This window comes from Emydura macquarii, unplaced genomic scaffold (genome assembly GCF_026122565.2).
Source record: "Emydura macquarii macquarii isolate MOO-44397 ecotype Brisbane River unplaced genomic scaffold, CSIRO-AGI_Emac_v2 contig_2768, whole genome shotgun sequence".
Lineage (NCBI taxonomy): Eukaryota > Metazoa > Chordata > Testudines > Chelidae > Emydura > Emydura macquarii.
In genome coordinates, this window is record NW_027132905.1 from 30,414,135 (window position 1) to 30,441,751 (window position 27,617).

The following is a 27,617-nucleotide window of genomic DNA, read 5'->3' on the forward strand; positions in this document are numbered from 1 at the left end:
AGTCAGGATCAAGTCTAATGTTATAACACTATCTTTGATGCCCCAAAAGTGGCAAAAGTTAGATTGGGTTATAAAATCTGGAAGGCAAAGACATGAACTTGTTAAAGTAACAACTATCTTTCATGCTAAAAATCTCCTTTAATGAGGAGAAAATTAGCAGTTTAAAGAAATGATTGAAGCACTTGGCCATGGATGTGTTTCTTCAGACATATTTAAAGTTTTAATACAGGAAAAATTAAGAATGAGAGTCAGCGTTAACACTAAAACAGGGTGACGGTTGGCACATGAAGAATGCCTGGTAGTGGGTAATTCAAGCGTCCATTTGTGGGACAATATTCCTAATTTCAAAATCAACTAGTGATAAAGAAAACTTAAAATATTGTAGATGATGTAAGAATGCGGACACAAGTATGACAAGGAGGTTTCTGCTTTTTTGCTTTGCAATTTAAAATGAAAATTACATATAAAAATACGAATGTTGCAGTCAAGCATTACGAAGTTAAATGCCAAAATTAAGATTGACTATGCAATCTTAATTTGGCCCTTTTGGGTATATGCATTGTGTTAATATTTAATTATATGACTGCATACTATTTTTCTCTGTAGGACCCTGACCTAATTCAGTACATAATACACAGGGTGCTCAGAGAATGAATCAGGGTTGTGTAGTGAATGAGACCTGCCTCACTTGTTGCACAAGTTGGAAGGGGGAATAGTTAAATGAGGCGGGGAACTGGAAGGAGAGAACAGATGGTCTCATGGTTAAGGCAGTTGAATGCAGTCCTGGTGGGGAATTGGATTTTATCCCTGACTTTGCCAGAGAGGTCCTTTGCAGTGCTGAGCAAGTCATTTCAGCCACAAATTTCAGATAGCCATTGTATGTTCCTCATTTTCTGGGTGTCTGCAGACATCTGGGGCCTGATTTGCAGAAGTGCTGAGTACTCAGAACTACAAATGAAATCAATGGAAGCTGTGCTTTGAACTAAAAGTACTATAAAATACTAACTACTCTTTAAAACCTTTTTTTATTGGGGGGAAGTGACCTGTGGCCTGATTTTCTTTTTCTCACGTTAGATACCCAAAACTAGTGGAGACATGAGAATTTTGTTCGTAATCTGTACCTCAGTTTCCCATTTGTGAAACCAGAATGCTATCTCAAAGGGTGTCATGAAGATGAATTCATAAATGTTTGTGAAGCATTCAGATACTGCAGTCATGAGTGCCATTAGAAAGCCTCTGAGGAAATTAATGATTCTGTAGCCAGTGCAAGGTTTAGGTCATGTGTGGAAATAAGGCCACACACTAAAAAGAATAAAAGGAAATACTGAGTAGTTACCCATTCAGTGAGAACTCTTTATCTCATGCACTGAATGTGAAACAGGTCCTCTGGAAGGGGGAGGGGGGGAAGTAGGATGTGATCACATAATTAAAGACTATATCATAATGCATACACACAAAGGTGAACTAAGATTACCTAGGCAACTTAAGTTCTGATGTTTTTAATTCTTAAGTGTTTGACTTTGCAACCTTTAACCTTTTTAAATGTTTTTGTATGTAATTACTTTATTTAAAAAAATTCTAGGAAATCTAAAAAATTACACATTCAGTCATAAAGGAACCATACTGTACCCACAGGGTTGGAATGACAGCTGGTTGGAAAAAAGGTAGTATTTCACAAATTTTTTCAAAACTAATTCCATTTGCAATGAAAAAAATTTAAACTTTTTTTTTCATATATTTATTTGAAAAGTTTCATTTCATGGGCCAGGGAAACATTTTATCACTTTTACTTTTTTTCCAGGGTGAGGGAGGGAAAGCAATTTGAAAAAAGTTATGGGGCTTTTTCACAAAAGAAAAGTTAATTTTTTTGGTATCATGCAAAATTTTTCATTTTGAATTTTCTTCAAGTTGGAAATTTCAAAGAAACACTTTCATGAAACTTTTTTAATTTAGTCAGAATATCATTTTTCACCTTTGGGTGAAAAATTTCAACCAGCTCTAGTTGCAGTGTTTAAATCAGATCTATACAATTTGAGTTAATAAAGTAGTGGTTGGAGTATTAAACTGTTATCCTCTATCTATAGTTGCAATCAATAGAGGCTCTCATTTCTTCTCATTGCTGACAAGGCATTCTCTAAGGGCTCTCAAATTTGTGGGAGTTAGTTGAAGCTTACCATTGAAAATCAGTTGGAACTCTCAGGAAGACTTTGCTTTGTATCCAACTGCTATAAGAGTGTTTACTTGGAGCAGGAAGGAGTACTTGATAAAAACAGCCTATATTTTAAACAACAAGGTCCCTATAGAGAAGCACTAAACTTACAAATGCAGAGGTTTCAGAGGGACTTAAATGAGTACAGGCTGACACTATTGTTGCAGTCTCAAAGGAAATCTTTCTTGATCTAGTTATCGAAGAACTGAAACCACATAAGAATGAATTTTAAAGTATTTTGGTAAGCTATGAAATTTTTCCATTGCTTCACCAACTTAACTGATCATAAATATAAAGGTCAGACTAAGCCCTGAACAGGTGGAGATGGCTGAAATATGGGTAATGGAACACAATCCAGAGTTCCTTCCCTCTCATCTAGCCTATACATTTCAAGATCCTAAATTTGCAAAGGAAGTTGTCAGCTTATTGTATCAGAATTGTAGAAATAAAATCACAAAAAACAAGGTAGAAAAATTCAAAATTGTAAATTTTTAAGAACTGAACTCCTGTCTAGCTAGCTCAACTTCTGTAGTGTTTTTAACCTATTAGGTTTAGTTGAGCTAAAACTCTTAAGCTTGGTATCTCATATTTGGGCAGATATAAAAGCATGGTGTAGACCTAATAAGCTAACAGGCCATGGTCTCTGTCTTTATTCTTCTGATTTAATTACAGATTTGTTACCTCTTCTTTTAGGACAAAATGTGAATTTTTATGATTGATTTTTTTCTTTATAAGCCTGTTATATCTTAAAGTATGCGGTGTTTTGTTTCATAAAGGCTTAATGGTTTTTTTCAGGTCTCCGGAAACCAAAACTGCGTCACACCATTCAGGCTGTAGAGTTTATGAACCCTGAAATTCTTTGAACTTTCAGGCTTGGTACCCTTGAAGTACCAAGACTGAGGAATAAATGAGGCTTTTATTTAGTGTCTGAGTGAAGTCCAGAACACACAAGCAGAAGAATAAATAAGTAGGAGAAAAAAATAATACAGGCATTGCATGCAAACGAACAAGTTGCAGTATTTTTATATTAGCATTTCACAGGAACTCATTCCACCAACTTCTTCCCTGGCCAGATTTACTAGAAGAGGGCATCTGACTCTGCCTAGTGGCCAGTGAGAGGCAGTGATTGATGAACAACTAAATAGACCTACATGCAAGGTCTCATTAAAGTGGGGGCCAAGCCTAGTCACCTTATCCTTTTCCATCACCTTGATCTAATGTAGGCAGTTGGACAGCAGGTGCTGCTGATTCCCTCCATACCCTTACTGTTGAGCTGGGAGACTGTCTCCACTGATTCTGCTGCATCAGGCTCCACGGATCAATGCAGCGGGTTCGATTGCGCGGGCAGTGGAGACCTGCTCAGTTGATTCCGGAAGTGCTCTCCGTTCAACCCAGTAACAACACAATCCCCCCCCCCCCCCCCCCCCGGCGTGAAAAGAGTAACGCTGCATCAACTGGAGGACATTTCTCTTCAGCACAGCACCGTGAAGACGCCGCGCTAAGGAAGCATAAGTAAGTCAACGGAAGATACGCATTCTACAGTACGTAGCTTGCATATGTCTCGTTGACCCAGTGTTGCAGTATAGACCAGGCCTAAGTCTAAGGATCTGTGCAGTAGGAAGTCAGTGGCCAACTTTCACAATACACGGTATGAGTCAGATTAGCTGTGGACTTCTATATTTGTCTAGAAGCTACATAAGACGCCAGAAAAGCCCAGTCTACGCTCTTCATGGTCTCAAAATCAAGATTTCTCTCTAGCCCTAGTAAGACACTATTTTCTTACTTACAGTAGCCTCATGGACAGAAAAATCCTTTAGTTACATGCATGGAAAGCTACTTTTCTAGCAAAACTGGTGAATTGCTTCTTCGTTTAAGAGGAGGAACAGTTCTTAAGTCTTAAATCAGGCTCTGAACCTGCATGCATGACAGTCCCTCCCAGTTAATAAGGCTTAGACCATTGCATTGGAGCAGAGGTAAAACAATTAAAACAGTTTCCTGCTAAATCTGTTCTGTTCTAGATTCCACATTTTTAAACCCAGAGCCCTTAAGAACGTGAAGATGCTGACAGACGTTGAAGCAGTCAAAAGAAAATTTCTCCTGAGAACAGAATATGTTCTCACTTTAGATAATTTAGGTGTTTATGTAGCCTTAGAACCAGTCTACACTTAAAACTTACAATGGCACAGCTGTGTTGCTGTAATAGTGCTTGTGTAGATGCATTATGTCGAAGGGAATGAGCGGCGGTAATTATGTCGGTGGGAGATCATCTCTCACCTACGTAGCACTGTCCATTGTGCTTATGCTGGCAAAACTTATGTTGCTCAGTGTGTTCTTTTTCACACCCCTGACTGACAAAAGTTTTGCTGGCATAAGTGCTAGTGTAGAGTAGGCCTTAGACTGCTATTGGAGCCACTAATGGCCTCTGTAGCCCACTGGTACCACTAGGGGAGACTACTGCTGTCTTTGATATGCGGCATGTGCCCTTTAATGGGTAATTATATTCTTGTGGCCTCTGTCTTCATCCTTCCCCAGCCGATATAAACAATAATGTATGAGTTGCTTCAGAAGAAGTTTTTATAGGATTGTGTGTGGAACAGATAAAACCATCTTACCAGCTTTCCCTGTGTTGTAATACGGCATAATTCTTGACTTCTGCTCACTTTATTGAATAAATAGAGATTGGAAGTTGGTATGCTTGCATGTGATTTAAAGCCTTTGAGCTTAGGAGTTTGTTTTTCTGAAAAGTCTTGGTCTTGGATGATGATTTTGGGTGAGCATTGGGGGTTCTTCTTCCAAGGGCACATTTCTTGGGACATTAGTGTGGCATTAACTGATACAAAGTCCTGGGGGCACTTGAATAATTCAAGTGCAGTGAATTGGCAGCACTGTCCACAAGTTCTGAAGGAGTAGTATGTGAAATAGTGGAGAGAGTTATTACCATATTTAATATATCCTTAAAAGCAGCATTATTCCATCAGCATATTTCCAGTCCACAGAAAAGGAGCCAAAGATGCTGTGAATTAGACTGGAGATCTTTACTTCTATTCTAGGCATATGGTGTAGTTCAGTACACCATGCTATGATCAAATCAAATCAGCCAGGCTTGTGAATGGAAATCATGCTTTCTAAGCTAAAAACTAAATAAAATAAAGGTGACACTGGCTGTAACTAATTTGGATTATTAAAAGCTTTTTGATAAATTCTTGCCATAAGTGCAGAAAACAACTAAGTGGCGCTCTTCTGGGTGGAGAATGAAATGGTAACCCTTTTAAGGATCAGTATTTCCCTTAGAGAAATCTTGCAAATGAATTAAAATAGAGAAATATGGAAAAACTATCGAACTTGTCGGAGGCATAAACTAGCAAAACAAAAACTGGTCATGTGCTGATGAACTGTAAGTTTAGAGAGTCCTCTGAGGAAAGCCTAAGAAATTGTATTCAGACAGTGTTCTTCCAGTGTACAGCAGTAGTTAAAACTGGACAATTTTTCACAAGCAGGTTGGCTATTGTACAAGATAATGCCATTAGAGATTCTCTGTCCTTTAATGCCTGTTTACTTTTATCTCCTCTAAAGGAAGAAAGTGCTGAGAGAGTCAAGGCACTGAATTTGGTTAGAGGTATTATGGGACTTGTATAGGTCTAGAGACTGCAAAAACTAGTTTTTCCTGGAAAGGAGAAAAAAATCATAGGGATTGGGATATTTCTAACATCATGAACCTTGGGGAACTGATCTGTAGTTCATCTTTTATCTTGTCCTATAATATAAGAACACTTAACTAAAATGAAAGGGCAGTAAATTTAGATCCAATAAAAATCAATATGTATGCGGTTTTAATCACCCTTCAAAATCCACAGGAATTTACTTGAAAAGTAATCTAGCCACAACCTATTTCAAAGAGCGTTTTGACTGTTAGTAGTAAACTTAACTGTGTGATTTAAATGAATTTAACCACTTGGTTAGTGACCAGTGTTAGGGATCTTTCTTTATTGAAGTATTAAGCAAAATGCTGAAAATAGGTTGTTCACCTGACTGCTAGTGGTCTGATCCAACATTGTAAAAACTGTTGGGATTTAGTCCTGCATTCATCTTGATTTAACTGTTTTAACTTTCACTCTACTTAAAACCACCAGTTAGAATGTAGTATATTTTTACATTTTTTATAAATGATAAAATGCAAGTTTCCCATGTCTGAATGAAACTTTTATTGAATATCATAGGTGGGCTGATGCCAGAAGCATCTGAGCAGAAAGGTGAGACCAAGATATTGTTAAATGTGTAAATTCAAACTAGAAAATTCTTTTTATGGATGGTCTTCACATTTGAATGCTTATTTAAAGCATTGTTGGATAATCTGATTGCTGTATTGGCATGGCTATGTACAGTGGATAGCAAAGTCTGTACTATTTTGCTTAAATCGTATTATAGAATATTATCCTTTAAGTTCTTTCTTTAGATAAAAGTTGTAGAGCAAGAAGTTTCAATAGTTTGTTTGCCTTAAAGTAAAACTCTATTATTTTTATGTAATTGAAGAGTGATGTTGATGCCTTGTGAAAAACTTAGACCTATTTAGAAATGATTCTTTTGGTATCCTCCATAGTAAAAGGAAGTCAGGAAGAAATTTTCATGAGATCCTTTTTTCCTGTATATTTTTCCCTTTCAAGACATTTAATAGGGGATGACTTAAACAGTAATAAATTGTGGTGTCAGGATGTGACTTCCAGTGAGACAAAGTAGGAGCATCCTAAATAAGGATGCTGCCTTCATACAGATGTTCTTAGCAATAAAAGTAAGACCACAGAACAATTTAGAATTTCTAACATGAATGTTTTTTTAAGTTTCCCTGAGTCGTCATTTGGTATTTGAGAGCCAAAATCTCCATATAGATATTTTATATGTCAAATTTTGATATTCTCTATTTTTTACTTGGAGTAAGAAGTCAGTAAGGTCTGCCTGGGCACTTAATTTTCTGTATTGGTTTAGGTGCAATCAGGGCCTATAAGCATTATGTTGAAGTAGATTTTGTCCATCAGAGGACCTCCAAAATTATTTATGAATATTAACAAAATAAACTGCACACCACACTTGTAATTAGGTAAGTATTATCCCCATTTTAATTAGGCCCAAAGGCTAGGTGACTTGTCCAAAATCACACAGAAAATCTTGCAGAGCTGTGGAGAAAACCTGCATCATAACTCATTCTCTACTTTAACAAGACCACCATTCTTCCCCTTATACAATAGATAAATGGTACATTTGAACATTTGCTCTCAAGTGATATGGCAGGAAGTTGGAAATAAAATTAGATACAAATCTTTGGTTCTACCTTTCTAAAAAAATACACATTAAACTGACTTAATTCTGGAAAGATTACTTTTTTGGTGTGTGACTACACTTTCTTGAATAAATTCATTAGTAGTATTCTGGTAGATCCCACTATGGTGGCTGGCACTGTCCAAATACACAGTCCCTAAAGAACTTAATCTAATAAGACAATATGAAAGGAAATGCAATAAAGATAAATAAAATATGAACTTATTGTATATTAAAAAACACTTGTATATGAATGAATCACCTTTCCTCAAATGGCCCTCATTTTAACTTTTTGTAACTTGCTGACTTTATATTGGTGTCGCAACAGATGAGGAAATTGAAGAGGAAAGGGTAATGGCCATGTGGTTCAATTTGTGAGAAGTGGTTTCATCTGGAGGTGCAGCTATGTGTGAGCTCCTGTTTCAGAAGTGGTGGAATAATGTCTGTTGTAGTTATTCATAATTGTTGTGAAAATTTTCCACCATAGGCACAAAATTTACTTTCCCACCATTGCCACGTTGTCAAGTTGAAAAAATTACTAGGAGGGCAAGTAGAATTTTATAGTGCTTGCTTAATCATCAGAGTCCTTTGGTGTGTTAGAGCTCATATGATCTTTTTCTGACTCTACCTCAGATTCACTACAATGTTGGGCAAATCATTTAATTTCTGTAAGTTTTGATTTATCCATCATGAATATAGTGTAATACTAACCTAAATCACAGGGGTATTGTGTTCAATGTTTGTGTAAAATACTTGTGATCCTCTGAAAGAAACTAGAAGTGTAAATTTTTGTTAAAATAAAGAACAGTTTAGGAAATTGCCAGCAAAGACACAGATGAAAGAGGAAGTAATAAATTCATAGGGATATTAGTAGGACACTGATTTGCTCCCCATATTAATAGTCCAAGCAGCTCCATTATAGTCATTTCCTTCACTGCTTTAAACAATTACATAAAAGTAGTAGATAAGTAAATTTTTGCAGAATTTTCCAATGTGATGTTACTGTCTCAATTTTATTATTAAGAACTCTTGTATAAAGTAGGATCCTTATTTAGGAATTATTGCTCCTGCTTTGTCTGACAGTGAAAGTTGCATTTGACAGGGAGCCCAGACTAGAACGCCCTCTGGACCAGAACACTTGATATTTCTTGGTCTAGTGTTGGCATATAGCTGATGGGCATCTCCACTCATGGAAGATGTTCTGTGACATCAAACTCTGACAGACCCCTCAGTTGTCTGAGAACTCTGCTGAAGTGGTGGTCTGTTTGCGAGTTCCGAATGTTTGGCTGATACAGGGCCTGTGGCATGATCCAGTGTTGAACACACCAAGTCCCAAGCTAAATAACCTCTTGGCAGGGTGGAGAGGCTCTTATTCCTCCCTTTCTGACATACTGCATAGCTGTGGTATTGACTGTGGATTTTTTATGCTGGCAGACTAGGAGTAAGGAGAGAAATGTTTTGCATGTCAGGTGGATGGCTTTGATTTCTAGGATGTGTTTGTAATAGATAAGCTTTCTGACAGGACCACAGGCCTGAGTTTGAAAAAATATAGGTGGGCTCCCCATCCCTAACTGGAGTGTGGCGAGGGAGGCCTATTCGGCCCCATGGATCTGCGCTCCCTTCGGCTACACCAGGGGTGTGGGTGGGTGGGGGGCCGGTCCCGCCCTCTACCCCGGACCGGACCCAGGGACCCTGCGAGAAGTAGCCTCAAATTGCTTAGTTCATGAGCTGCTATCTTCCCTGGGACCTGCTTGTGGTCCACTTCCTGGAATCGGGTAGAAGAGTTTTCCCCCTTCCTCACTTGAGTCACTGTCCAGGAGCAGTGGGCGCTGTCCAGGGCTCTCTGTTCGGTGTCCCCTGGTTCCCTCCGTTTGACCCTTTAACTCTCACTCCCCTTCCTGTTTTCTCATTTGTTGTCCCACAAAATCAGTTGAGTCCTGGAATCCGGTGGCTCCTCCCCTTAGGCTGGGGGAAGGGCCTTTAGCTTGCCTGCCCACCCACCCTGGTGCTCAAATAGTAGCAACCTCCTGTAGCCATCAGGTCTGGTCCTGTCACAGGAGACATCCATTACCAGAGTCTTTGTACATAGAAGTGCTGAGAAGGGTACTCCATTGCACACTTGAGTAGAGTCTTTCCACCAATTTAATTAGAAGAGAATTTCTTATGGGCCACTGACCAGCATGTTTATGTGGTATAGGTAGATAAACTAACTTCAGCTACACTTACATAGAGCATAGGTGAAGTCTGACAAACTGCGTCATGTAGGTGCATGAGATTGTCTCCCAGAAGTGAGTTTGAAGTTTTGATGAATTTCACTATAAAATCTTTCTTGTGGAAGATACAGGTTAGTGAAAGTTAACTCTGCTTCTGTGAATTCTATGCTCTGAGACAGTAAGCATGGACTTCTCTGACTTTCAGGCCCAATGTGCCAAAGAGCTATAAGGTAATTTGAACTGAGCTGGTCATCTGCAAGGGTTACCTTCCTTGTATCAATCTGTCATTGAGATGGGGTAGACCTGTATTCCATGTTTCCTTAATTGAGCTGCCAAGCATTTGGTGAACACATTTTATCCTGTGGAAAGGTCAAAGACCAGGACCCTGATCGGGTAGTGAGATGCTCCTGCTAGGAATCTGAGGTATTTCTGATGAGCTGGATGTATGGAGAGAGACATTTTGGAGGTCAAGAACCAATCTTGAGGATCTAATGAAATGGATTATGGAGGCCTGAGACACCATCCTGACTTTGAAACAATGTATACATTTTTTTGAGATGTAGAAGGTGCAGAATGGGACACCAACTCCCTTTCTTTGAGATGAGAAAATAGTGGAACTAAAACCTAGGCCCCCTGAACTCTAAGGATACCTCTTGCACTGCTCCAGGTTGCAGAAGGGAGTCCACTTCTTGTTTTAACAGTATTTTGTGAGAGGAGTCCTTGAAAAGTGATGTGGGAAGAAGAGACTTGAACTGGATAGTATAAGCTTGAGAACAATTTCCTGGACTCACTGGTTTGAAGTGATCCGAGGACAGGCTTCCGAGAAGTAAGAGGATTGCTAAAGTGGAGCAAAGAGTGGATGAAGGGAGATCCTGGAGTGAGAGTCTGTCAAACTCTCATTCTCAACGCAGTTGTCAAAACACCTGCCTGGTGGAAGACATGAATTATGGAGGAAGAGGCTTAGAGTAGTCCTTGCTGGAAGTCCTACTTCTTTCTTGGTCACTCCAAAGTGCTATCCCGCTGGGGCTGGCACGCTTGCTTTATCCTGTTTTTGTCAGCCATTCTTTCCTGCATCATAGGGCAATGGGAGATGGTTCTATGAGCAGCTATTACAGAGGCTTGGTTTTGTCTTGTGCTGCAGCAAGACAATCACTTGGAGGTTGCCACACATGGACCTACTAGGAAGGAATATGAGATGATGATCCTGTGTGTGTGTGGGGGAAATTAAAAGCATCATTGTTAGGACCTACCTGCACAGCATCTCATCAAAATTTGGCAGGAGCGTGTAAATATCCTTAGAGATGGATGAATTCGCCAGATTTTTACTAGCCAAAATTAGATACAAAAGATGCACGTAGCGCTTATACCAGAGAGGTCTGGAGCAACACTGTGTTGAGATGCCAACCCCTGACGGCCCAGGAGGCTGATGGATATTTTGTACTAGGGTGCGGTCACTCAACCTATAGTACTCAAACTCTTGTGGCTACCTTTGGCTGAAAGTAAATTTGATGCTCTGCGCTCACCCCTTCAGCTGCTGAAAGGGAAGTGGAATGCTATCTATCTCTTCCTTCATGCCTCCTGGCTGCTGTGAAGAACAAAAAGAACAGAGGAAAGATGTTTATGCTCCCTGTCATGAATTTTTTGTGGCCACTCCTGATTAATAGCTCTAATGCCTGCTTCTGCTGCTGTTCATACCTTTGCTAGGCAGCAGAATGGGTATGAATCTTGAGTTACACTGTTAGCCCCAAGGTTCTTGAGTAGCAGCAGAGAAAGTCTTGGTTTGATAGTTTTGCCAAAGAGAAGCAGTATAAAATTATCAACAGTTTAGCTACTAAAGCTGTCTATCTGCAAACTCAAGAAGAAAACAATTCCATTGGTTTACACTGTGAAAGTTCTATGATTATTATAATTTCTTATATTGGATGGTAACAGGAAACAACTGAGTGAGGTGGTAATATGATTTAGCAGCTGTCAACAAGAACGAGCACCATAGCCAGATTTCTGCAGGCCACCAGCAAATAATCTGCATACCAATAGTGATCAATGGACACAGTTTTACAGTTGCTGCTTTGAAGCATGGCTGTCCACAGGGCACAAGAACCAGTTAGACTAGTAGTCTGATTTTGCGTCACACATCCTATGATTGTAAGAATAATTGAGAAAGCAAAAATAAAATTAAAAAAATGTAGATCTAATAAAATCTTTCAAATCTAGAGGAAAACAATTTATTGGGGGAGCGTCAACATGACTTTTGGAAAGGGAAATCATACCTCACCAATCTACTAGAATTCTTTAAGGGGGTCAATAAGCATATGGAAAAGGGGTGATCCAGTGGATAGTGTGTACTGAAATGTTCAGAAAGCCTTTGACAAGGTCCCTCACCAAAGGCTCTAAAGCAAAGTAAGCTGTCATGGGATAAGAGTGAAGGTCCTCTTCTGGATGAGTAACTGGTTAAAAGATAGGAAACAAAGATTAGGAATAAATTGTCAGTTTTCAGAATGGAGAGAGGTAAATGGTGTCACCCAGGGGTCTATACTGGGAATAGTACTGTTCAACATATTGATAAATTATCTGTAAAAAGGGGTAAACAGTAAGGTGGCAAAATTTGCAGATATAAAACTACTCAAAATAGTTAAGTCCAAAGCAGACTGCGAAGAGTTAAAGGGATCTCACAAAACTTGGTGACTAGGCAACAAAATGGCACATGAAATCCCATGTTGATCAATCCAAAGTAATGCATATTGGAAAACATAATCCCAACTATACATATAAAATGATGAGGTCTAAATTAACTGTTACCACTAAAGAAATCTTGGAGTCATTGTGGATAGTTTTCTCTGAAAACATCTGCAGTCAAACAAGTTAATAAGAACGTTGGGAATCATTAGGAAAGAGAGAAAATATCATATTGCCTCTATATAAATCCATGGTACACCCGCATCTTGAGTACTGTGTGCAGATCTGGTCACCCCATCTCAAAAAAGATATACTGGAATTGGAAAAGGTATAGAAAAGGGCAACAAAAATTATTAGGGGTATGAAACCCTTCCATATGAGGAGAGATTAATAAGACTGGGACTTTTCAGCTTGGAAAAAAAATGACTAAGGGGGGATATGATTGAGGTCTATAAAATCATGACTGGTGTGGAGAAAGTAAATAAGGAAGTGCTGTTTACTCCTCACAACACACAAACTAGGGGTCACCAAATGAAATTAATAGCTGGCAGGTTTAAAACAAACAAAAGGAGATATTTCTTCACAGCTCACAGTCAACCTGTGGAAGTCTTTGCCAGAGGATGCTGTGAAGGCCAAGATTATAACAGAGTTAAAAAAAGCACTAGATAAATGTATGCAGAATAGGTCCACCCATGGCTGTTAGCCAGGTTAGGTAGAGATGCAAAACCATGCTCTGTCTAAAGCAGGGGTGTCAAACATGCGGGCCGCATTTGGCCCGCAAACCTTTGTTATGTGGCCCGCGAACGTCTTTGATCCCTGCTGCCGAAAGTAAGTGTTGGAGCCGCCGAAAGCCTGCATTGCCACTTTAAGAGATTTGTGGGGCCAGAGTCTTAAAGCGGCAATACCGTTCGCTCCACAACTCTGCCGCCGAAAAGGAGAACTCGTCCTCGGTTTTTCGGCGGCGGGCATCCCTCCCAGAAATTCCTTAAAGTGGCAATGTCAGTGTCCCCACAGCGAAAGGTCAGCGCTGAAAGCCACTGATGCTGAGCCGCTGAAAATGGGCAGAGGGCCTGAAATATTCGGCGGAGAGCATTGTATGGCCCCTTCAAAGTAGAGGTTCTGTGATTCCGGCCCGTCACTTTGAGTGAGTTTGACACCCCTGGTCTAAAGTATCCCTAGCCTCTGTTTGCTAGAAGCTGGGAATGGGCAACGAGATGGATCACTTGATGATTACCTGTTCTGTTTGTTTCCTCTGAAGCACCTGGCATTGGCCACTGTCAGAAGACAGGATACTGGGCTATATGGACCATTCGCCTGATCCACTATGGCCATTCTTATGTTCTTATAAATCTGGTGTATAAGGAACAGGAAGGAGGACAGTACAAGTCTTTTGAGAGAGAGCGAGGGCATGCAGACAAGGCAGATATTACAGGGAAGCTATTTTCTAGCTTAGTGATAACTGAGTATCCTTGAAACAGAAGAATTGCTTCTGGACAGAAAATGAAAGATTAATATAACAAAGGGTAACACCAAAATAGGTAAAAAGACCAAACCAATGTAACTTTAAACATACCATGTTTCAAGATTAAGCAGCAAGTATTCTTAGAGTACAAACCACTGCTATTGGGGATTTTCTTTCCAGTTTTGGTAATTCTCTGGAAATCTCATTACTTGGCAAATAGAAGCTGACATGACACTTTAAAACTTGATTTAAGGTTGGAGTTGAGAAGTTAGATACATGCAAATCTGATCATTGTGTGGGGTATGGTCAAGGAATTACTCATCAGGGACCATACTAGCAGAGTATATTTTAGTTAGTTTATACTTTAACCCAGTTTCTTTGAAGAACTGGTGACAGAGTGGTTGAAAACGGTAGAAATAATTTACTTGATCTTCAAGAAAACTTTCGATGTAGTATTTTGTGAAATACCAATGTAAAGTTGGCAACCATAGTGCAATTTGATAGATTACCAAAAATGTAAATATGTGGTTACTGGTTAGTTGTGAGTGGAGTGAATTATGAAGATAACGTGAGATTTGCATTAGGCTCCTGTCTTGTTCATGCTACAGAAATCTGTGACCTGGCAGATGGTGTATGCAGCACCTGCAGGCATTCACATGACTAGCTTTGGAGAGTTTGTCCCAAAAAAGAGTGAGGCAGGATTCAAAGGGACCTGGAAAATCTGAGTGGGGTTGGAAGAATGTAAACAGAAGTGTTATATGTATTTAATGTAGAAGATGTGAAACTTTAAAGATAAGGTTTAAAAATGGTCATATACTACAACAGGAGTCCCCAAACTATGGCCTGCGGGCCACATCCAGCCTGCTGACACGTTTTGACTGGCCTGCTCCCCCCTCTTGGCCTTGTCCCTTCCCCCCACCCTTCTCCCATGTGGGTCCAATGCGCTGCTCCCAGCCCCAAGCAGTGTCGTGTGACGACCCCTCCCCCTCACTCCTCCTGGCCGACCCCTCTCCCACGTGGGCCTCTAGCAGTGCCCTGGCTGGAGCTGTGTTGCTCCCGGCCCCAATCAGTGATATGCGGTGGGCTCTCCCCTCCTGGCCCCATATCTTCCTCCCACCCCTCTCCCACATGATGTGGACCCAGCCGCTCCAGCCAACCATAAGAGTAAGTGTGAATGGTATGGTCTCACAGCAGAAAGTTTGGGGACCCCTGTACTACAATATCAAGAAAAGGATTTTTGGGACAGAGGGAAAGATGTTACCCAATTTGAGCTGACAAATTTTAACAGTTGGGAAAGTAAACTGAATCCTGGAGTGTATACAGGTATAAAACATGTGTCATGAGGTCATAGTGCTGCTCACATCTAGTGTATTGAGCAAAACTCAGTATATGTTACAGGAAGGACATCAAAGAATTATGAAGAAACTACAGAAATGGGGATCAAAAATGAGTCCCCAAGGTGTTAAACGTTAGTGGAAACAGACACTGGAAAAGAAACTTGAGAAAAACATAAATATATTTTATGTTGTGAAGCTTATGCTGTAAGTTGGAAGGTGATACCCTCAAATGTACAAACTTGAAATGGGAGAAGACCTGTCACTATAAATTAGGATAGTTTCTACAGCACAAATTTCCTAAAGTAACAGGGAATTGGGGTGGGGTGAGGGAGGAGATATAATTATGTACAGACAGAAAAGAGTTGCCATTTAAAAAGTCATATTTATCAGATGTTTCCTCATTGTGCTTTTTGAGGTACTGTTGTGTAGTAACCATCGGTAAACATGATTTATTAATGGTGGTGCTACAGCTAACACACTGTGAGGGTGGGGGAACACTGCTTGTTGAGTTTAGTCATACAAAATACTGTAGATAATACGTCAATGTAAACATCACAAGGGCTCATTCTGAGCGTGAGTGCTGTAGTTTATCAATAAAATGAGAAAATTGTTGTAGCCACATCACCTGCCCATCCATCTTAGTCTTCCCTTATTTTAAATCTTAATGTTTGTACTTGATTTTCATTTTTAAAAATGTATGTACTTTTAGATTTATCAAAACATATCAGTCATTACCATGAAGCATGCAAGCCAATCAGTCGAAGAAGAAAAAAGCTGTCAATGTAGGCGGCCTCTAGTCTAGTATAATAATTTTGATTAGCTGATCCAGGCTTGCTGAATTTGGCCCACTGTTTTAAAGTGCGTTGTTCTGAATAAATATTCATGCACACATAGTATGTTGTGTTGAGGAAATGAAAATTTAAGGCATCTAATATCTTTTCCTCCACCCAAACACCACATCAGAGACTACACTGCAATTAACTCTGCCCCATTAGCAATGCCAGTCTCCTTCCATGCCTTCTGCAGATTCCCCACCCCATTGCAAGTGGACCAGATTGGTCTTCTCTTTTCATATCCTTCCCTTTGCTGTGCAGTTCTGGATAATTAAATATTTAGGGAAGCAAGTGCAGGAAGCTTCACCTCCTTTGAATCAGCTGAAAAATTTCATGGAGATACTGGTTTTCAGAAGTCATTCTTGTGTCAAAAATTGCCGCCTTTGATGCAACACAAATGCCTCTGGACTAATAAAATCTGTTTCCCATGCACCATATTTGCTCCCGGTTTTGGAAGTAGGAAACATTAATGTGCGCACATAAGAAAATGCAATATTGTAATCTGAAACATTTTAAAAAGCTTTCTGCATATCTGAGAAGTAAGGCTAATACAATTTTTTCATTTTGTTAATAAACAATGAATACATATCCATTCAGAATGCTGCTGCAAAAATCATTTTCCTGACCTGTCACCTTGACCATGTTACCTGTCTCTTTGCATTCCTGCACTGGCTCCCTCCTTATCCTATCAAACATAAGCAATTTGCCTTCACTTTCAAGGCCCTTCACGGCACACTGTACCAATCTCTTATTCAGCATTGAAAGATCAACTCCTGCCTCTGATTGGCTGATGATGTCATCCTCTATCACCCACTTGTTACATTTTCAAAAAAGCAATTCTGTGCTTTTTCCCATGCTGCCCTCTCACGCTTGGGAGATAGTCCCCATAAACATCTGCGGAGCCACTTCTTTATTCTTAATCAGATTCTTAGAATTCTCCTATGCTATGATGCCTACAAAAAACTTAACCAATAGTTTCCTGGTGGACTGAAACCACTGCCAGTTGTACTGATCAATATTCTCATTGTTTCCTTGCACTAACCTATTGGTTGGTCTGTATCCATCTGTAGCCTCTTGTATTCTGTGTGGATGATAAACTTTGGGACAGGGACTGTCTTTTTGTTCTGTTTGTGTACAGTGCTTGGCACAAGGAGGGGTCTATTAATGGGACTCCTAGACTCTTTGATAGACCCACATAGACCCCCTAAACTCTTGCAATGTACAAATTATACTTTATATTAGATTTTAAACTGGAGGACCGTAAAACATCATGAAACTCAGAACATGAACTTTAAGGACAATTAACCATTATACTCATAAATTCAGATTAAGATTTCCTTGAAAATTCAAGCTTGACTCTGAGATTATCCTGAAAATGTAATACACTATTTTTCATTCAGAATATCGAGGTTGAACTCCTATTTTGAATTTTTCAGAACCAGCTTTAACTAAGAAATTGCAACAGCTCTACCATAATAAACTCTAATAAGGAAATGAAGTACTTGGATGGTCCATAGGGAGTGTTTTGGGAAGCCATGTGTTATTCCAGTGGGAAAGCCCATATTGTGGTTATCCAATGAATCATAGGGAGGGAATAACCCTGTATTTGGTTGGGGCAAGCTGATTTTCTGGATAATCCGGAGCCGCTGCTCCTCAAAGAAGCAGAGCAGTTTAGTAAAGGGATGGATTTTCAAATATGGAAGAGGTGAGAGAAAGAGAGTCCCTGCATCCTCCAGGCATGGAAATTTCCCATATTGGATATAGAACCTGATAACTGATTAGTAAGTTCCTCTTTCCATCAGAGTCTAGGCTTGTCTGTTTATGAATGTGACTCTGGTGGCTCGTGCCTGTGTCTGGACTAGATAGACTTGTTGTTTTACACACCCCTACCTGTGTCCACAATGGCAATGTTCAAGTCTACCAAGGATTCTGGAGCTGCATAATAAGAAAATGGACTTGGATTTATACAGCCTTAAGTATTCAAATTCTCAATAGCAGCATAAGACCATAATACAGATTAGTATAGATTTGTGCAGGTCAGTTAAGTGTGATTGGGTTATATATTTGACTGTTCTAGGATAAGCCATCCTAAATGGTTTCCAATTTAGAGAAATTTGGTAGGGCTCTAAGGTTTATAACTATGGATCCCTGTATTGGTAAGGAGGTGAACTGGATGCTGTAATAGATTTCTTATGTCTCTAATTTGTGATTCTTTGATTGATGCTTTAAACTGCTTTTGAAGCATGGTTATAAATGCTAAACTCAGCATTACGAGCTGGGAAAAATAAAAAACATAAAAACGAGAGTCCTGTAGCACTTTAAAGACTAAAAAATTTATTTTCTATAGGCATAAGCTTTCGTGGGCTGTAACCCACTTCTTCAGATGCAAGAAATAGAAATCAAAAGGCAGGTATATATATACATCCAAGTTTAAGGAACAACAGTGGGGAAGTAGTTGAGGGCCTATTCACAACCATTGATTAGGAGGTGAGAATTACTTCTTGTAATGAGAGCCATTCCAAATCCCTGTTTAAACCCAGTTGGATAGTGTCAAGTTTGCAGATCAGCTCAAGCTCAGCAGTTTCTCTTTGAAGTCTGTTTTTGAAAGTTTTTTTGTAAAAGTATGGCAACTTTCAAGTCATTTACAGTGTGTCCTGGGAGATTGAAATGCTCTCCAACTAGTTGAATTTCAACAAAATCAGAAGGCATATATGTATGCCAGACATTAAGATTTCTGAAATGGGTTGTCCAGAATCATTTTCACAGGGGTCTTATTTTTCTAGCATAGTAGCCCTAGTTACATTGGTGATTGATTAACCAATTGAGCCATTTTAAAAGATTACTAAATTGCTTAGCTTATTAAACATGACCTACATTTGCTGCTGTTGAATCAGTACATGTTAGTTTCCAGAAATGTGTAAACCAGTGGTTCCCAAATTGCTCATGCCATGACCCCCTTTATGCTCCCCTCTGTTAACATGACCCTTCTGATACTTAAATATTCAGGTTGGCTTTGCTTAAAAGAACACTCCATGTTAACAGTTTACTTTGGGAGTGTAGCCAGACCTGGATTAACTAATGTGCACTTGCAGTGGTCTTCCATCTCGAGAGATCTTCAACCACCAAACCAAAAAAAGGGTTGGGCAACTTGGGGCTACATTCAGCCCCTAGAAAGGGATTTTGTCAGTCTTGCCTTCTTTCCCAATCTCACTGCATTGCTCTTGCATCCTCCATGTGGCGCTTATGACCTGCTGCCATAGGAAGGCTTGCTGCTGTGAGAGTACTGTATTGCTCTGGCAGTGGATAGCACTGCCTCGCTGCCCTGACTGGCTGGAGTTGTGGGTGTGAATGTGCTTTATGGGTCTGTCTGCAGCATTTTGAAGCAAGCCTCCTAGCTGAGGTCAGCAGATTCAGGGAGTTCAGGCTCTGAAGCCCCTCCTCTTTCCTAGGACTTAGAGCCTGAACCCTCACTAGAACCACAACTTCAAACTGCTGTCTGTACAGCTGTATAAGATGGGAGTATTAGCTTGAGTCCCACTAGCCCAAGTCTCTGGGTCTTGGCTGGGAGGCTCGGTCCAAAATGCTATGTAGACATACCCTAATGCTCCAGTAGTAGATAGCACTGCCCTGATGGCTATTTGTTTAGAAGCTTTCTTGCATCCTCTTTTTGCCTTGTCTCATGACCTTCCTGGTACTCTTTAAGGACCATCCTGTGGGTCACGACTGACAGTTTGGAAGCCACTTGTGTAAACTGTGTGTTTTCTGACACTTGACTAGTTGATTTAAGTCTATGCTGCAAGTACAACTGTGCCAGAATATTCACAGTTGTAGAATAGACAGGGCCTTAGCTCTGAGTATGTCCTTGAGTACAGCCAGCTATTCAGGATACGCTTATTACATAGTTGTACCAGAATCCACTATCAGCAGTAAAAAAGTTTACATTGTTGGCATTTGAGTGGCATTGAGGTGAAGGAGGTAAGTTTCCCTTTCTTTTTGGTGCTATTATATGCCAGTCTGCAGATTCAGAAGTGTATCAATTTGGGTCATGAAGGTCAACTTCACAACTGGTACTAAACTTCATTTTTTTAAAGAAAGTGATTAAAAAATTCATGGGGGTTAAAAATTACTGTAGTCATTCAAAAAAAAAATCACCATTTTACTACATTGAGGAGTAAGATTTTGTTGCCACTTTAGCTGGATCTCTGCACTTCAGTTCAGTACATTAAGCTACTTTAAGATCAAACAATTAGTTTGTTAAACTTCCTTCAAGTTTGTTAAAAGCACTCATCTTGGTTGATAACTAAATCCACAGGAAGTTTTTACATTTTTTTTACTTGGTATATTGTAGGGGAGGCTGGAAGGGGGAGGTATCTGAAAAGTTGGAGTGGAAAAATATTCTTCATATTCAGATAATCTTAAAACAGCCAAATTACATTACATCAAAGCTTCCCAAACATTCACTTTTAGGCTCGTTTCCCATGCTTGTTCTCCACCCCAAGTTTTTTTTCAAAAGGTATAAGCTTGAAATTGGGGGCATATAATAGAACTACAAATGCAAATAAACATTGCTTTGCTGCTGCTGTGCTATTATTAAAATTTCAGATTATAAAAAAGCAAATGTTAAGTTATTTTAATTACATTTGATTTCCCAGCATGTTTGCAGATGATTTTTTACTAATAGTGCATGTGACTGAAATTTAAAATAGTGTCTTTGCATTTTTTTGTGTGACTTTCCTACTAACCTGATTGATGAACGAACATACACTGAAGGAATTGGTAAATTGTCCACTGCCGATGGTAAAGCCTTCGCAGATCCTGAGGTACTCCGAAGACTGACTTCCTCTGTAAGCTGTGCATTGGATGAAGCTGCTGCTGCATTGACACGGATGAGAGCAGAGAACAATCACAATGCAGGACAAGTGGACAAGTATGTAAATTTTAAATTACAGCATCTAAAGTGTACATTTTAAAATGAATTTTGGATTTAATTATTTTTGCAGTTTCCCACTTCTCGGTCACATAAATCAGTCATGTGCATGCCCCTAGATTTTAGAATATCTGACCCCAAGCTGTTAGCTACGGACTATAGCAAGGACAGTGTAATAGTGCATTTTAACATCCTTCCTTCTCAACATTTTGAGAAAGTTGCACTTCTTCCCATTTGGTGTGTGATGTCAGTCTCTCTGTACAAAAAGCTTCTTATGCAAAAGCTTGTTTATAATGGAAAGCCAGCCTCACCATTCCCACGGAGGGTATGTCTACACTGCACTGTGGCTGGCCCTGTGCCAGCTGACTAAGGCCTGGGCTGAGGGGCTGCAGCCCGAGCTCTGGGACTTCCCCCCCTTGCAGGGTTCTAGAGCCCAGGCTCCAGCCTGAGCCTAAACGTTTTTGCCACAATTAAACAGCCCTTTCGCCTGAGCCCTGTGAACCCTAGTCAGCTGGTACGGGCCAGCTGTAGGTGTTTAATTGCAATGTAGACATAACCAGAGAAACTAGTGATTTGCCTCAGCAGCTTCAAGAATTGCCTTTTTAATAAAACTGAACAATAGATAGCTCACTGTCTGGGGTAGTCTTGATAGGATAGTCATCTTCCAGAGGCGGTTGTTCCAAGGCTTTGGAGGAAAAGCTAAATTTCCTAACACTTTTATCTACAAAACATCTGCCAACTTGATTAATCAGAAAAGTATAGCTGCCCCAATGCCCCAGAATCAAGTGATTGTCTTAAGTTCCGAGCAAGTATTATTTCACATGGGATTTAATGTGGGAAAGGGAAGTGTCACTTAAGCTGTTGAAGCACTAATATCTTCTACTTTCAGCTCATGAAAGTTAAGGGGCAAGATGACTGTCAGCTTCCCCTCAGATATTTGACATTAAGATGGTATTGTATGTGGAGGAAACCTGAATAATTGTTGAAATAGTGTGTTGTATATATTGCAGAACTACCAAGTGTGTAAGATTTGAGGTTCTGGGGAAGGGTTCTTCAGGGAATTTAGAAATGAACATAAAAATTAATTAAAGCACAAACTGTATTCCTTAAGCATCTACAAAGTATCATGGGTCAGTCCTTAAGTATAGCATCATAGATGCTCCTGGCTCTTTACAAACACAGGACAAGGCCCCTTCCCCTCTGAGTTTATCATTATTAGACAAATAACATACATGTGAATCCATTACATGGGGAACTGGGGGAAGGAATGTAGTAGTGTACTGCAAGAACACTTTTATATTCCTTTTTTGTAGATGTTTAAGGCCAGAAGGGATAGTTGTGATCATCTAGTTTGACTTTGTATAATAGGCCACAGATCAATTTGTGCATTTAGCCCATGGAGTTAATTGTGAATTTTTAAAAATTATATAATTTAAAACAATATACAGAATCTTTTGGTCTTGAGACTAGCATAGAAGTGGGCAATACCTGAGCAGATCGCAAACAAGAAGAGGAGTTTGGGGGAGAAATTGTATTCTTTGTGTCAACTAGAAGCAATGTCCATAATCATCCATATTGCTACATAAATTCAATCTTTCCCAGTGGCTGTTCCTAAGAGCAGATTCATCTTCAGATCAGTTCCTTAATAGGTGCACTTGTATACATAGCCAGATACACAATATATACAGCCAATTCTTTGTATAAAATATTTACTGTTTAGAATAATAAAATGATTGGATCTATACACAATTGTATTTTAAGAATATTTCTCTAATTAAAAAATATCAAATGGTATGACCTCATTTGCAGTAATGGTCACCCTATCTCAAAAAGGATATCGTAGAGTTGAGTGGGGTTCAGAAAAGGATGAGTGATTAAGGGCATGGAAAAACTTTCCTGGGAAGAGAGATGAGAGAAAGATATAAAAAAGATAAAATAATGAATGGTCTAGAAAAGATAGATGGGAACCTTCTCTTCTGCTTGTCTCATAATACAAGAACAAGCGAGTATTCAATGAAATTGAAAGGTGGTAAAATCAAAATTGAGAAAAGGAAATACTTTTTCACTCAACATGTAACTAGACTGTGGAACTCACTGCCATGAGGTGTCAAAGACAAAGAACTTAGTAAAATTTGGAGAGGGATTGGATATTTTTTTTGTTAACAAGACTATCCAGAGTTAGAATTAATGCAAAAAATATTTTGTAAATGATATGAAACCACTCTCTAAATATTGGGGATTAGGATAAAACCTTTTTGATGGGCAGATTATACCAAATCTGCCTACCATGAGGTTTCTTGCACCTTCTTCTGCAGCATGTGTTGCCGGCTTTTGTTGGAGTGAGGATACTGACTAGGTGGACCAAGAGTCTGATCCAGTACATCAATTCCTGTGTCATATATAGAATTAACAAATGAATGTATTTAAATGTCTGCTGTAGTCACTGTATGGAATCTGACAAAAAGCTCTGTCTGGCAAATAACTTCCACCCCCTTATCAGCCCAGCTTCAAGGATCCTTATCTAGCAACTACTAACACTTTCATTGTCTGAGAAGGGTGTGTATCTCAAGTGAGAATTATTTACACGGTTTTAAAGTGTAATTCAATAATTGCAATTCTTTGGTACTTAGTTGGAAATTTAAATTCATGTACATGTCTAAATTAACAAGTGAATCTTTCTCTTACTATACAAAACTCTACACTGAGGGCGGTAGAGGAGTGAGCTTGTGTGTGTGTGGCAAAGAAAAGAAATAGGCCCAGTTTCTCTTTTGAATTTTATGCCTTTGTACCTACCAGTCCTTGCTTTGAAGGCAAATTTCCATATTTTGTAAATAAGATGCACTGGCAGGAACACATCAGTCTGGCTGTTCTGCTGGATTTGATCCTACAGTTATTTGTATTGGTAATCACGACTACCTGAATAGCAGAAGCCACTTTCTTCTCCCTGAGCCTAGTGAAAGAGTAGTTGTGAGTTGCTCACAAGAAGTTAGTGACCCTGCCTACACTAGTTTATAAAAAAAAACAAAAAAAAACAAAAAAAAAAACCCCAGCTCATTGACAACAGATGACAGAAACTATGCAGCTGAACTGGTGCTGAGCACACATGGTCCTTGTTTACACTTGCAGATAAACTATGTTCAGCACTGGTTCAGTTGCACCCATTGCTGACATTTGTCAGAACTGGGCTGTTCTTTTATTGTAAACAGGGACTTAAAAGGACCAGTACGGTAAGTTCAAATTACTTCAAGACTAGGGGTGGGGCTTCTTTTTTCCCTGGTTTGCAAGGGGTGCTGTGGATCTCAAGAAAACTAGTGTCCATGTTTTTTCTTCCCCTCTAGTCTCCAAATGTCTTCTGTTAGAGACTTTTACTTTCTTTTTAAAGACAGAATACACTTTTTAAAAACAATATCCTGTTTAGACCCAACTCCACTCTCACACATTCTTTGTTAGTTCCAGAGGGGTAGCCGTGTTAGTCTGTATACAGCAAAAACGAGAGTTCTGTGGCACTTCAAAGACTAAATTATTAAATATTAAATTTGTTAGTCTTTAAAGTGCCACAGAACTCTCATTGTTTTTACATTCTTTGTTAGTTTAAGGTAATTAAGGTCTTTCAATCAACATATCTGTTTGGAAGATGTACTAAGAACACTACACTCTCCACGTTAGTTCATCATGGCTGTTGCTTAAGGTAGTGGCTAAGAATTTCCTGAGCCTTGAGGTCTTCTATGATAAGAGGTGGGGGGATAGGTCCTGTCTGCTTGATAATTATAGATTGGTAATATCTGGTAAGGACCTTTGCCTTTTTTGTCTTTCTTGAATTGACACATCAGTCCATTTCCAATGTATTTTATGCAGCTATTCTGGTACTTTTCCACTTTGGAATGTGAGCTCTCTAGACTTCCTACTTTTTCTCAGATTTGGGGTTCTTGAATGAGAGGGAGTTACAGAATGCACACCCACTTCCCTTCCTTGCAGTCTTAGTCTAGGAGGTATCCGAGTATGATGGAATATTATAAAATAAAAACAAAAATAAATAAAATCCATCCAATAAACATATTTTAATAATTTGCTATTTGAAATAGGTTGCAAACTTCAGTGGCTTAGTTTCTTTTTTTAAAAAGGTCTAATTGAAATTTTGGTAGTCCAAAAAAATGAAGTAACTAGATATTTTAATTTCTGTCACATGAATGTTTTGTCTAAAAATTATTTACTTATTTAATTTATTACTTCCAATGAAATAGTTCAGGTAGTAAAGTAGAAAAGTCTTGGGGCTAAAGCAGAGGACTGGCAGTTTGAAGGTCTGGTTTATTCCTACTTCTGCAGCAGTACCCAATGTGACCTTGGGCAGGATCACTTAAGCATTGTCTAACTGGGAATTTGTCCTGGTTCTTGTGGTCAGTGGCTAGCTGCTGTGAAAACTGTACAAGTACAAACCTCAAATGTATATAAGGAAAGCTGCAACGTCCAGTAGTGGACATTCCATGTCTAGCTGGCAACCGGTCACAAGCGGAGTGCCCCAGGGGTCGGTCCTGGGGCCGGTTTTGTTCAACATCTTTATTAATGATCTGGAGGATGGGGTAGATTGCACCCTCAGCAAGTTTGCGGACGACACTAAGCTGGGGGGAGTGGTAGATACCCTGGAGGGTAGGGATAGGATACAGAGTGACCTAAACAAACTGGAGGATTGGGCCAAAAGAAATCTAATGAGGTTCAACAAGGACAAGTGCAGAGTCCTCCACTTAGGAAGGAAGAATCCCATGCACAGCTATAGACTGGGGACCGACGAGCTGGGCAGCAGCTCTGCAGAAAAGGACCTGGGGGTAACGGTGGATAAAAAGCTGGATATGAGTCAGCAGTGTGCCCTGGTTGTCAAGAAGGCTAATGGCATATTGGGCTGCATTAGGAGGGGCATTGCCAGCAGGTCACGGGAAGTGATTATTCCCCTCTATTCGGCATTGGTGAGGCCGCATTTAGAATATTGTGTCCAGTTTTGGGCCCCTCACTACAAAAAGGATGTGGACAAGTTGGAGAGAGTGCAGCAGAGGGCAACCAAAATGATTAGGGGGCTGGAGCACAGGACTTATGAGGAGAGGCTGAGGGAACTGGGCTTGTTTAGTCTGCAAAAGAGAAGAGTGAGGGGGGATTTGATAGCGGCCTTTAACTACCTGAAAGGGGGTTCCAGGGAGGATGGGGCTAGGCTGTTCTCGGTGGTGGCAGATGACCGAACAAGGAGCAACGGTCTCAAGTTGCAGGGCGGGAGGTCTAGGTTGGACATTAGGAAAAAGTTTTTTACTAGGAGGGTGGTGAAGCACTGGAATGGGTTACCTAGGGAGGTGGTGGAATCTCCATCCTTAGAGGTTTTTAAGGTGAGGCTTGACAAAGCCCTGGCTGGGATGATATAGCTGAGGTTAGTCCTGCTTTGAGCAGGGGGTTGGACTAGATGACCTCCTGAGGTCCCTTCCAACTCTAATATTCTATGATTCTATGATTCTCTGTTTGAAACTGGGGTGCACTATATTGGTGCAAATTATAACTTTCCTTCTTTGGACTTGGGATTTGAACCAATGCAGCTGTGTTGTAGCTAGCCACTTATTTTGAAATTGGGGAAAATTCCCGTTGTAGACAGAGCCTTTATCTCTCAATTAGCCCATCGGTGAAAGGGAATAATAGCTGCTACACAGAGGCGTTGAAGCTTTATTTGTTCTGAAAAGCACTTTTCCTTTCTATAGCACCTTCTGGAAGATGCTGTCCAAGTTCTAAACAGCAAACTAGCATGTCATTTAAGCCAAAGTCTTTCACTATGTACATTGACTTTACTGTTGTTTACCAGAAAGCTCACTGTCTGTTGTAGAATTATTCCGTGTGATCGTTGTATGATAAATAATTTTCCAGTCGCAGTTTGGCAGAAGCGTGTTCAGATGGGGATGTGAATGCTGTTCGGAAGCTGTTGGATGAAGGAAGAAGTGTAAATGAACATACCGAAGAAGGGGAGAGTCTCCTTTGTTTGGCCTGTTCAGCTGGGTATTATGAGTTGGCACAAGTAAGTAGAAAATACACCATCACTTATGACAGACTTTAAATACGGAGTGCTGTATGCCTGAAACTGTTTCATGGCCAAAGATTTTAGTCCTTTTGATTAGAGTGGATTTTGTACTCTTAAATGGAACATAAAACATAATGTAATTCACTTTATTGCATAGTCAGCAGTCTTTCAGACAGTTTTCCACTAAATATGCCTTTTACATGCCTATGGGGAAGAAGGGTAACAAATAAGACATGCTACAACATAAATGATCTTGTTTGAAAGTTACATCCTGGACGTGCTCAAATGATCTACCTCTAGTTTCTGGGAACACGACTCCAGACAAAATCAAACTGTGCTGCCAAATAGTCAAGATTGGTTACTGCAAACCAACACCCCCCCCCACCCCCCCCCAAAAAAAAAAAATCCTTTCATTAGTATTTTATAATGCATAATGCACTCAATCATCTCTAAAACTGGGACTTTTTTCTGGCTAATGTATCAACATTAACTAAATTCAAGGCCACTTTCATGTTACCTTCAGAGTCTGCCTTCAGTTATACCTGTGCAGCTCCACTGAAGGTTGTTATGGTGGTGATTCACAAGCCAGAAAGTGCCCAGTTGGACT

At 39.7% G+C, this 27,617-nt stretch overlaps 1 protein-coding gene across 21 annotated transcripts in view; it reads left to right on the top strand.

Moving 5' to 3' along the window:
• ANKHD1 (ankyrin repeat and KH domain containing 1) overlaps positions 1-27,617 on the top strand; it is a 209,125-nt gene that overhangs the window by 55,837 nt on the left and 125,671 nt on the right. For 14 of the 21 annotated variants that reach the window (XM_067566869.1, XM_067566852.1, XM_067566854.1 and 11 more), the window contains exons 3-5: positions 6,427-6,459; positions 20,811-20,967; positions 26,860-27,007. In XM_067566869.1, coding sequence (XP_067422970.1) covers positions 6,427-6,459; positions 20,811-20,967; positions 26,860-27,007 — 338 coding nt within the window. The remainder of the gene's footprint in view (positions 1-6,426; positions 6,460-20,810; positions 20,968-26,859; positions 27,008-27,617) is intronic. The other 7 variants (XM_067566873.1, XM_067566855.1, XM_067566863.1 and 4 more) reach the window with 1 other exon arrangement.